General features: G+C 33.7%; 1 protein-coding gene across 1 annotated transcript; it reads right to left on the bottom strand.

The window, feature by feature from the left end:
- Positions 1-8,356: 8,356 nt before the first annotated feature.
- Positions 8,357-12,332, bottom strand: LOC117119710. The gene is made up of 6 exons (XM_033264547.1): positions 12,112-12,332; positions 11,302-11,465; positions 10,895-10,985; positions 9,998-10,174; positions 9,269-9,378; positions 8,357-8,886 (listed from the first exon to the last, which is right to left on the bottom strand). The coding sequence occupies exons 1-6, from the start codon at positions 12,227-12,229 to the stop codon at positions 8,827-8,829; spliced, it is 720 nt and encodes a 239-aa protein (XP_033120438.1). The 5' UTR covers positions 12,230-12,332; the 3' UTR covers positions 8,357-8,826.
- Between the last annotated feature and the right edge of the window lie 699 nt (positions 12,333-13,031).

Consider the following 13,031-nt stretch of genomic DNA (forward strand, 5'->3'; position numbering starts at 1 on the left):
GAAGAGAAAAATAAAGACAAGAATAAAAAGGAAGAGGAAGATATCATAATGACCAGACTCACAACACCCTGCAACCCCTTCTTCACTTCAAAAACTGTCATAAATCCTTTGATCTATGCTGCCCGATGGCGTAACCACTGGGGAACAAGGGGAAAATATCTATCTTTGGAAAATCTTCCCCACCCCTTTATAAATGCCATTTTTATCAACTGAAAGTGCCTAAAAACCCCCATATTTCGCGCATTTCTTGTTAACATGGGCCAGTTTCCTCTAAAAATTGCACATTTTAGGGAGTTTTTATCAATTCCAACGAAATTAGAATTAAAAACACCGGGAGACAAGGGGAAAATATCCATCTTTGGAAAATCTTTCCCCACCCCTTGACAAATGCATCCTCTTAAAGTGCCTAAAATTCTCAAATTCTTTGCGCGCATTTCTTGTTACGATAGGCCAATTTCCTCTATAAATTGCACATTTTAGGGAGTTTTCATCAATTCCGACGAAATTAGAATTCACAACACAAAAATATTTTGCGCGTTTCGCGCGCATTTTTTAGGTTTATCCTATTAAGTTATTTAAACAAATAGTCCCAAACTCAAGCAAGACAAATTTAAGGTAGATAGATCGTTTTAACCTAAAAGAAGGGCCTCAATGTGTATTGATGGTGAAAGAATTTGTTTGTAATAAATAAAACCATGACGAAAATGCTTATATTTAGTTTCAAACACACGTGTGTGGCCTATATTATAAATAAGATAAGCCCTATGTCGTATTGTTTTCTATATGGGGAGTGGGGTGGGGTAGGTATGGTAAATTACTAACCGGGAAAATAAATACCCACTCTGACCCAAGACCCCTGTTACGCGCCTGGTGTTAGAGCCAATGTGTGCCCTTGTGCGGACAGGGGATGTGCCCCCTCTCTGAAGCTGGAAACCTTGTTTTTTCAAAATAAATTGCTGCAATTTGCTATTATAGGCCTAATCAATAAATTCCTCATCAACCAATATAACCTTAAAAATTCTTGGAACTGACATAACATTACTGATGTCGTACACACTCTTCAGTGTGAAATGTGGCTCTCTTTGCAAGCACATCTAACATCTAAGGAAAGAAGAGCTTAGATTGGTACCAGATAAAATAATTTTGTTGTCAACATTAATACATTATGCTAATTTTCATCTTTGTAAGCGCATAAGACAGTGCAAATTATTTCTGTGACAGTCTTTTGAAGAGTGTAAATCTGCATTTTATCCCATACATAGTCAAAGTATTGGGGGATGATACAATGGACCATCCTCCCCCCCCCCCCTATCAAATATTGGGGGATATATCCCCCCCCCGGGATCTACGCCTATGACCAAAGTGCAAGAATTGCGCAATAAAATTGTATTACTGTTGTTCAAATGAGCATAATATTATCCGTGTACTGTCGAGAGCCGTTAAACCTTTCATTCTAGGACAACTTTTTTCTGTTGATTTCAGTTATGCAGTCTGTTAATGGGATACGGTAAATTGTTTAATTAGTAAGATATTATGCCCCAAAAAATGGCCAAGTGCAAGAATTGTGCAATAAAATTGTGTTACTATTGATTTCAAATGGGCATAATTATCTGTGAACTGTCTAGAGCCATGAAACCTTTCGTTCTAAGACAACTTTTTGTGCTGATTTCAGGTATGCAGTCTGTTAAAGGGATGCATTGTTTAATTAGTAAGATGTTTTGCCTCAAAAATGGCCAAAGTGCTAAAATTTCGCAATAACATTGTGCGACTATATATTGATATATTTCAAATGAGCATAACATTAACAGTGTATTGTTTAGAACCATGAAACCTTATATTCTAGTACACATTGTATGCTTATTATTTAATTCATGACGTCTGTTAAGGGACAGAGTGGTTAGTTAGTTAGTATGATATTTTGCACCAAAAAATGGCTCAAGTGCAAGAATTGCATAGAGTAACATATATTTTAAATATGAGCACAATATTATCAGTGTACTACTGCCTCTGTAGCCATAAAACCTTTAATTCTACGAAAACCTTTTGTGCTTATTTCAGTCACGTAGTCTGGTAAGGAACACAGTCTTTAATTAGTAAGATATTGTACCGACTTCAGAATTGTGAAAATAACAATGCTTTTGTTTTCACCATTCTCTTACAAGAGCCACTTTTGTGGGCCCAATATCTTAATAATTAAACATTGTGTCCCTTACCAACCAGAGTGCATGACTGAAATAAGCACAAAAGGTTGTTTTTGAAGTGAAAGCTTCATGGCTGTAGACAGTACAATGTAAAATTTATGTTCATTTAAATTCACACAATGTTGTTACTCGATTGTTGCTCGATTGCACTTTGGGCCATTTTTGGGGCAAACTATCTTACTAACTAAAGACTGTATCCCTTAAGGCCAACTCAGACAGCGTCGGCCGACGCAGCCCAACCCGATTTATCGTCGGGGACAGTCTTAAGCCGTCGTGAGAAATATTAAACATGTTTAATATTCTACGACGCGGCTGCCCCCGACGCACACCATCGCGTCTGCGTGTAACTCACACAGACCCGACGCGACAACAAATCGCGTCGTCGGGCTGCGTCGTACGACGCTGTCTGAGTTGGCCTTTAACAAACTGCATGAATTAAATAAGTGTACAAATATGTACTAGAACATAAGGTTGGTTCTCTGAACTGTACACTGTTAATGTAATACTCATTTTAAATATCAAAAAATAGTCGCACAATGTTATGGTGCAATTCTTGCACTTGGGCCATTTTTGGGGCAAAATATCTTACTAATTAAACAACGCATCCCTATAATAGACTGCATAACTGCAATCAGCAGAAAAATTTGTCTTAGAATGAAAGGTTTCATGGCTCTAGACAGTTCACAGATAATATTATGCTTATTTGAAATCAATAGTAACGCAATTTTATTGCACAATTCTTGCACTTGGGCCATTTTTGGGCAGTACACGGATAATATTATGCTCATTTGGAACAACAGTAATACAATTTTATTGCGCAATTCTTGCACTTGGGCCATTTTTGGGGGGGGGGGTCTAACATAGGCCTAATTATCCTACTAATAAAACATTATATCCCTTAGCGAACTGCATGCCTGAAATAAGCACATAAAGTTGTTTTAGAATTATAAGTTTCAAGGGTCTAGGCAGATTATTCTTAATATTATCGTTATTCAAAAATTAATTTTGTCACATTATATTTACGCACTGATACCGTCACAAATTGAAAAATATACCCCTTTTCAAATTGCTTTTTAAACATGAAGGGATAAAGACACCAAGCTGATATTTGGAACATTTGATCATCATATATAAATTAATTAATGGTGCAAGTTTTAACAACAAGTGTACTTTCCCACAAGGGTCAAAGATCACCATGAAAACGAGGCATTTTTGTGCATTTTTTGTCCCGAATGACATTTTGACCTACGATTACCCCCTAAAATGAAAAGTTAAAAATCCGGAATTTTTTGTGGTGAAACATTTCTAACAATATAATAATAATTTGCTCAACTTAGACATACTGAATACGCTGCTGGTTTCACTGTACTGTCGTACTTATTAACGTAATTTGAATAATGAATTCTCAAATTCGTTGCTTAATTTTTGTAGTGTAACAAGTCCTTGTCCTATATCGTGTAGAATGGTATTATTTTAAAATTGGTTTTCTTTTTTACGATATTTTAATGGACATGAATAGAAACCGAAAATCAAAATATACCAATAATAGCACGGCAATTAAAAGAATAGTTCTACATATATACTTCTTCAAGAGCTGTGCACGCATTTGGACAAATCTTCACAAACATTTTGTTCTTACTAAAATTAGCCTATTATATGATTAAAACCTCATTTTAAAATTTACCTCATTTTTTTCTTATATTTTAACAATTATCAGAGTGTTCTTATAAAATGTGTAAGTTATTAACTTATCTAATTACCAGATCAAAAAATAAATAATTTTCAGAATACAACCTAATTTGACAGTCTGTGCAAGTCAAGAATGATTAACTCCGCCAAAGGAGGCCATGTATTCACCACTGTCTGTCTGACTTGCATAATACTAATGAATCATAAAGTTAGTGAAATAGTATATAATTGAAGGGGAGATATGAATACATTTTTGGAAGAAAAGGTGAAGGTCATTGTCACGGAAATTCTATTCTTTACTAAGAGCATACTAAAATAATGGAATCGCACATCACACAAGACCTGCGCGTACTGTTCGGTATTACTTTAATTAGGGCGAAAAAATAATGGAATCACCCATAAAGCGCTCTATGGAAAGACCAACCGTACGACAATTTTCTCGATTGTGAAGTCTGTTACGAAGACAATCTTATTGTTTTAAGTTTTAGCTCTATAGTGAGAAACCTAATGTCAAAAAACAGGTTTGCGAGATAGGCTTGCCCAAAGCAATTTTATTGAATTTTTTCCGGATATTTTGGGTATGCTGAATCCAAAAATGCAAGGGTCCATTTTTTCCGATATTGTCTTGCCGGCCATTTTGGAATTTCAAAATGGCCGCCATTTTTACAGTAAAAGTAACCATAACTGCGCTATTAGAATAGGTAACCACATGATCGAATTTGGTAAACCCTATGTTCTCAATGTCAACCTGTCCAATGGTGATATGTTCACGGATCATGAATGGCAGCCATTTGAATTTCAAAATGGCTGCCATTTTCACAGTAATAAAAACCATAATTGTGCCATTAGAGCAGGTCAATATGATTTAGGTAGCAAACCCCAGTGTTTTCAATGTCAAGCTGTCGAATGGTGATATACACATGGATCATAAATAGTGGCCATTTTGAATTTCAAAATGGCCGACAAATTTTTTTCCAAATATCTTAGAACTTTAACATAAATATCGATGAGGTAACTAGATGAACTTCTTCCAACAATTGTATCAAATGTGTTACACCTACTGCAGATGCAGACTATATACACATTTTTTTATAATATCAAACAGTCCAACAGTTGATATTCCCATGCAGATTAAATTAAAACGCAATTACTTCGAAAGGAAGAGGTCTCAGAATTAGGTGCACAGGCTATTTAATCGGCAAAGATTGTAGAACAAGGCATGCGCAAACTACTTTTTTGTTCCCTATAGGTTATTTTTCCATACCAAAATATACTTGTGGGATTGGGGACAACGTATCAAGTTAACAAAGGAAAAACCTTGGACACAGGTTGTTTCCTTATGTTTGCTAATGGTTAGATTTTAATATGATCAATATATCAATCATAAATAATGACAGTATCTAAGAGACACAGATTAACGATTACAAACTTTGCTAAAAATTCGACAGATATGATGTTCAAGAATTACGGAAGTGCACACGATTAAAAGAACAAAGCAAAACCAATTACTATGACATCGAAAGAATTTGGCAATAAACCATGCGTCTATGACAGATATTATCTTTTTGCCAAATCAAGTCATCTATGGCACGTACATGGGCACATGCATTAGGAGAATGCAGTTAAACAAGTCAGTTATCGTTTAGGGAACAGATACCAAGGTCAACACTTTCAATTGTCGGAAGAAGTTAATAAAAAAAATCAGGATGTATCACAGTGAGACACATTGGTGCTATTGTATGTTATAGATTGGCTTGAGACAAAAACCACTGCTTACTTGCCATGCCCTATATCAATGTTGGTTGTTGCAAATGAAAAAAATTGGAAAATTGAACAAGTCTGTAAATGACACTTCAATTAAAATATTATCTCACCCAAGAAAGAATTGTTGATGGGAGTAATATTAATGGGTCATGCCAACAACTTTTACTCTTCCAGCACCCAAAGCAGTCATAGTGTTGGCTAAATATGAGTTCCAGAAATAATTGCGCAAGAACTAAAATTTTCTGCCAGACTTTTATGGTGTAGACGTCTGTTCAAGCACATTAACTGAATTTGCTTTAAAAACTAGTAGTCTATCTACAATGAGGCTAATGTGAAGGGCATAGGTGTATGTATGCCTACCAATTTAATCATTAATGATGAGAAAGTGGGTTGGTGTAATGGTTTCCCTTGTGGTTCTTGTTCTTGTTCATGTTTGACTATACACCAGTTTCCGCTACACCATGTACATCTACTACCACCAACATCTACCGGTACATATTTTATTATTTTTAGTTCAAATAATAAATTTTAACAATGCAAAAGATTTGAATATTGTTGAGCAAACTGAATAATACCTAATGAAATAATTTCAAGTTACAAAATGTGTAGATGGCAGAGAATAGTATCATAACACAAGCTGTGTTGTTCTAACAAGAAATGTTGATCTGCTGATTTAATAAAGAACCCTTATGTAGGGCTAATTTCTAGATTAATACCAGAGTGGCTGATATTGTAAAAACATTTTAGACATACATCTGAAAAAAAGTTAAAACGTTTACTTGTTAGTCATTTTGAGTAAAGACAGCTGCCATCCGTTCTTCATGTAAATATCACAATTGGACTTTTTAATGTGTTATTAAGTTTATAATAAAATCTTTTTCAATCGACATATTTACTTTCGAAAAAGAAATAATGCAGTTTTCATACATGCCAACATTTTGATAGTAAAACACAGGGGAATATGGTCATGGGATGGGGAGGAGTGTTCCCATTACATGGGCCCAGGGGGTGTAAACCCTCCTCTTGGTTGCTTCAGCTATTAATGTATTATAAGGGCAAATCTCATGATTCTTATATGTATTTCAATAATAAAAGTACGGTATTGACTTTAAATAACTTGTTTAATTGAACCACATTTTGTCTTGTGTAGGCTATGTCTATATGGATTAATTTCTGATTTTCTGGCTCTTTTTTCAGTACAAGCTACAAAATCTGGATTCAATGCTTCTCATAAAAGCGCGTTTTAAATACTTACTGGGCTGGTATTGAGCAACTGCAACTGCATGTCCAATTAGTTAACATAAGGTCTGGTCTGTTACGTCACTATTCCAGCTTTATACAAGTACTGTATTATAGTCGTAATTATTAACATTATTGACCTCCATTTTAAAACGATTTCAGACAGACCATTGCCTTTAAGAGGCCCTATCGTCTTGTCATGTTTCACGCACCATTTACGGAGAGGCGACGCTGTCGCCGAGCAATGTATTGAAAGATATAATATAAATATTTAGGTTTTTTTCGTAGTATGTTATTGCAAAAAAGACATTGAAAATATAGGGTTGACATTGAAAATATAGGGTTTGCTGCCAAAATAAGTTGATGCCTGCCCTAATAGCATAACTAATGTTATTTTTTTACTATAAAAACTGCAGCCATTTAGAAATTCAAGATGGCCGCCATTTATGATCTGTGAGAATATCACCATTGGACAGGTTGACATTGGAAATATAGGGTTTGCTGCCGAAATCATGCTGATATCTGCTCTAATGACACAGTTATTGTTATTCTTAATGTGAAAATGGCGGCCATTTTGAAATTCCAAAATGGCCTCCAAGACAATCTAAGAAAAATGGATCCTTGCATTTTTAGATTCTGCATACCCAAAATATCCAGAAAATGCAATAAAATTGCTTTGGGCAAGCCTATCTCGAGAAATGACACCAGGGTCCACACTACTACGGTATATTTTAAGCGTATTGTATGTACAGAATAGAATTAGCTAAAAATGGTACAAGATATTACATGGTACAGGAAATATCGTACTCTCCTTATTGTTTCATGCATTGATCGGTTCATTCTGTTCGCCGTTTGTGAAACGAATTGTTGTAAACACAATTGTTGACTGAAGGCCTGTTTTGGAGCTCGTGACTTTTAGTAATTCACAAGTTCACTTTTCAGTGCGCCCTCACCCTGATTCTTTTTAACGCAATTAAATATCCGTAAAATGGAATAATAAAAGCCCATGAGATTCTTTCCAAGATGGGCTCAAATTTCAGGTTTCACGCCTGTATAATTAGCACGCAACTATTTGCCTAATTTTTATGTTAAAGGAAAACGGAGCAAGATTAGGTTAAGTATCATAAAACATGCCAGAAGTACCATTGTTGTATACGTCAAATTTTAATGTATTCAGTTTATAATTCTGACCCAATAGGTTGCTGAATATTTTATGGACACTGTGACTCCACTGGATAAGATGACAAAGACAAAATTTTTACATATTTATTTATCCATGTTTTTTTTATTTGAATATGGATTTAATTAAATTTGGTGTATCATAGGCCTACTGTACAGGTAAAATAACCACAAAAGAGAAGATCGAGAAAGAAAAGACAATGAAAACAACTTATGATCGCGCACTTCTTCATAAACACATCAACGTTGACAGCGTGTACACAGTTTAAGAACGAAGAACCATATTTATTTATATCAATTTATTTTTTCAATAAAGTTTATTTAAAATTCATTTGCAAATCACGAACATTACTTTAAGAAATGTAAATTTTCAATTGTATTAAAATTAGAAACTTGATGTATCCCAATATCATAAAAGTATTAAAATATATATTCTCTATAAAAAAAATCACACTATTTTCATATTAATTTTATTGTTACAAAAATTTATGTTAAATGCAATTAATTAAATCTATTATTAGAATTCTTAAAATGTGATACAGCGACTTCGGAATCAAACAATAACTAAAAATCATAGGCCTATTATGCTAAAAGCATAGACATAAATTGCCTTGTATTTAAATACTAAAAGCAAACTAATCTTATAAGTGCCTATTTTAAATTTTTTTTTATTGATATTATGATAATATTTGCTGCTTAACATGTTAGTTTGAAGACGCATTGATGTGACCATGTATCGCAGTTGTCTCCATGCCTACATGAAACGTCTGATTTGCTTTATTCTCTTTACTTCATCTGACATTTTGCTTTTCACCTGTTGAAATATAAATTATGCCATTATTTCATAAGTAAATAAATGATGGTATAATAATAATAATAATAATAATAATAATAATAATAATAATAACAATAATAATTGTAATAATAATAATAATAGTAATAATATCATTAATAATAATAATAATAATAATAATTTTTATTATTATCATTATTATTATTATTATTATTATTATTGAATGATGATGAGAAAGAAGATGATGTTGATGCTGATGGTGATGACAATAGCAGGTGATGTGGTGATGGTGATGATAATAATGATGGTAATGACAATGATGATTGTGAAGATGATGATGATGATGATGATGATGATTGTAAAATCAATAATGTTGCTGCTGCTGATAATAATTGTCACTTACAGTCAAAAGAGGGTCTTGTGACTTCTGACAGTAAGTTGGTAGGACAAAATACTTTGATACATCATTCAGAGCCTTAAAATCGTAGTAACCAGTGCTTTCAACAAGATCAGCTGTAATGATAATGCAGAATAGAACGTATTTGATAAACATCGTAAAATGGTAACAGTTTTTATTCATTATATTCATTAACATTTTTAAGCCCAAAAGCGATCATAAGAAATTAGGGCCGGCATTATAGGTTTACATTAAAAACAATTACTCCAACTTTTTAGTACTTGGAAAGCCACTTTTAAAGTTGTATTAATATTTGATATATGCTCTTTTGTGGGATCCATTTAACAAACAAAATGGTAGGCCTATTGGGTGAGTGTTGACTAACATTAACGTTCACAAAATTGGGGAAAAATACGCTATAGATCTATAAAATGAAAATTATATATATTTGAATTAAAGAATCGTATGGGCCCAATATATTATGTATGCCCATAACACCCCACCTCTTTATATAAAAAAGACATGGTATCTAATTCTTAAAAAGTAATCCTACTAAAAACCGAAAGGTCGACTGATTAATCTCATATAAGACAGTATAGTACGGTACATACTCCAAGTATTGAAATGTACGCCATCGTGCCGGGATTCAATATTTCGAAATGAATTATGTCATCATCAGGAATGTGTGCCTTTCGATACTTGGAGTATGTATTATACTACCTTAAGGCTACTAACTTTTTGAAACTCCTTGTGTCACTGTGCCGGTGAAACCTGCACCAACTGGAATGCATCCATCCGCCGTTACCGTACTTGTAAACGTACCATCTAACGACGTGGTTTTTAGGGGAAACGCCCAGACGTTACAAGGCTTATCGCCTGCGAATGTTACATGTCCGCTAAACTGTGCTTCATCTGAAAAATTAGCAAAAACATTATAAGATGAAACCAGTTGCTACCCAAATTAATGATCTACATTTGCGTTCATGCTATAAAACTATTGTGTGAATTTTAAAATTACTATTTTTTTTTTCTTTCGTGGGGAACACCATCTTTATATTAACAATAAAAAGAATATGAAGAATACAAATACCATCTGTAGAGAACTACTGGGTCAGATCCCCAAGCATCCACTCCCCACCACCCCCACCCCCACCACCAAAAAGAGAGCAAGAGGGGTGAGAGAAAAGAAAAGTATTGACAACGCTGCACGATACCTCTATAAAAATTAGGCCTAGAAATGTGTGTAGGCCTACTCGTAATGATTTTTTAAGACAATCGAAGGCCGGGACCTACCACTCCCAACACCATACCCGCGATCGGTATTTGCACATCGCATGGCCCCTACTTAAACGTTTCTCTTGATCCTCCCTATACTACATCAATATAGTCTTAATATGTCTGTATAAAAGCAGGGTTTGGAAAATTAACGCACATTAAGCTCTATGCAAATTACGAAACTAAACGTGTTTATGCACGGCTTTCAAACCTGTCACTAAAAGCGGATAACCTTACGTGGAGCTTTTGTGAAAATAAATAAACGCTGCTTTTACAGTTAATCATCGAAGCCAAGTGAAATAAAGCGGAATGGGGAAATGGCCTTTGTGTTCATTGCTTTTCCTCATGTTGTTTTACCTGGTATACACCTTTCGATCTTTGAGGTGCCCTCTGGAATAGCCATCTCATGGCACGTTTTTGCCAAGGGGTCTATAACCCATTGTATATTCTGTAGATGATAACAATATTTATTTATTTATCAATAGATATAGGTTCGCGTGATTTTGATCTGACTGTTTAAAGTCTTATTTGAAGTGTTTACATACCAGCACAAATGGCAAAATAATAATACTTATTTTAATATTAAAATCAATGTATTTCATTAACAAAATTATTATTATTTTTATCAACAGATTTATAGGTTGGATAATAACTTATAATAATAAAATCTGTAACAATAATTATATTATAATTATAAAGATGTAGCCATAACAAATCTTCCCTAAAATATACAATTCCCATTACAGACGCAGTGTCCAATATACCTCTATATATTTCTCAATGATAATAGTGTTCGTCGTGTTTCCATTCACCGTCGTAGTAATATTCAATGCAAATCGTGAACTCGGAAAGTCGGCAACGATGCCTACAGTTTGTGAATACGATCCGTATGCGCGATCACTCTCTTGTACGTATCCAATGAGCGATGCTTAAAAAATATATAAAAAAAAATAGACATTGTTTAATAATAGGCCTTTGCTATTTTTCCAAAAAGAGGCCACCTTTTATTGCTGTTTATAAGGACAACATAAACAAAATAAAAGGTTACTGTATGGTAGCCGAACCCCGGCAAACATTGGAGAGATTGGATGCTTTGGTAATGGGCCACAATATATTACACGACCAATCAAATTTATACGAACTAAATAAACAAATGATCAAGAATCATGTGGTCCGTAAACAAGCTGTAATTTCTGTGGACATAAGCTATTAAATAAATATAGTGCCTCAAAAGGAAACAAATTCAGACATAAATCAATAACAAAGAGAAGAATAAATGGTCCATGTTATGGTGTTGTCAATGTTACTTGTAAGAGGGGGGAAAACGCTCTCCGTGACAATTTCCACGAATATACTATAATATTAAAATTATATTAACCTGGATTCATTTATTATTATTTACGTATTATAAAACTATAACTAATTAAAAAAATATTAATCTCGCCGGTAGTGTTATTTCTCTATTTGAAATTAAAATACTAATCTCGACTATTTAATAGCGAAAAACGTAATCATATTAATTACATATGATTACGTTTTTCGACATGGAAATTTAGCGCCTGTTTCTAAATTACCTGTAAAAAAGCTACACATATCTGGCTTCAGGCAGCATTTTGGTGGTGGTTTCTGAGCCTGAATCACTGCCCCTCCGCTACAAAATATAATAAATAGGCTTAGTGTTGTAGCACGCATTATGTTTCTCGTTTCCCTTTTGTGAGAAACGAGCCAACGTAAACACAATTGCTGTGTGTGTGGAGCTCGCGTGACTTCTAGTATCGTAATTCCAGTTCCGAAGCCTACTTTGGATCTCGTGACTTCAAATTTCAGTGCGCCCTCAACATGATTATCTTTTTAATGATTTTAATGTGTCTCGTAATGTTATATAATCATGTATATTTTTACCAATTTTGACTACATACTATATATATATTACATTTTTTTAAGCTACTTGTAAATTTCTCCCAATTCAGTTTTAACTGCCATGAGAAATATAGCTTGAATCTTGAATCTTGAATAAAACTACCGTAAAATGGAATGAAGAAGCCTATTACGAGATGGGATTCTATTTGAGGTTTTACGGTATAATAAGCATTCAACAATATGCCTACTTTGTATGTTTAAGGAAAATGAGGTGGGTCATAAAACATGCCAGAAGTTGTTGTATACATCAAAATTAAAGATGTAATTTCCTTTATTATTCTGATTCACTAGGTTGCTGAAATACACTGTGACTCCATTAGAAGAAATGACAAAAAGAAACATTAAACAAAAATAAATAAATTACCTAATTGAATTTTAAAAAGCGTACCATTATAAAAGAAATTAAAATACTTCGAGTGGAAGTGTTTCTATCATTTTTAGCTACAAAAAAAAAACATTAATTTCTATGTTCAAGTTGATAATTTTTGTATTACTTTAAAATGATGAAATATATTTTTAAAAAGTGTTATGATTATTTTGTATTTTTCAAGGGACAACACATCTTTAATCAAAA

This window comes from Anneissia japonica, unplaced genomic scaffold, assembly GCF_011630105.1.
Source record: "Anneissia japonica isolate Jap-2015-1 unplaced genomic scaffold, ASM1163010v1 scaffold472_len315957_cov169, whole genome shotgun sequence".
Lineage (NCBI taxonomy): Eukaryota > Metazoa > Echinodermata > Crinoidea > Comatulida > Comatulidae > Anneissia > Anneissia japonica.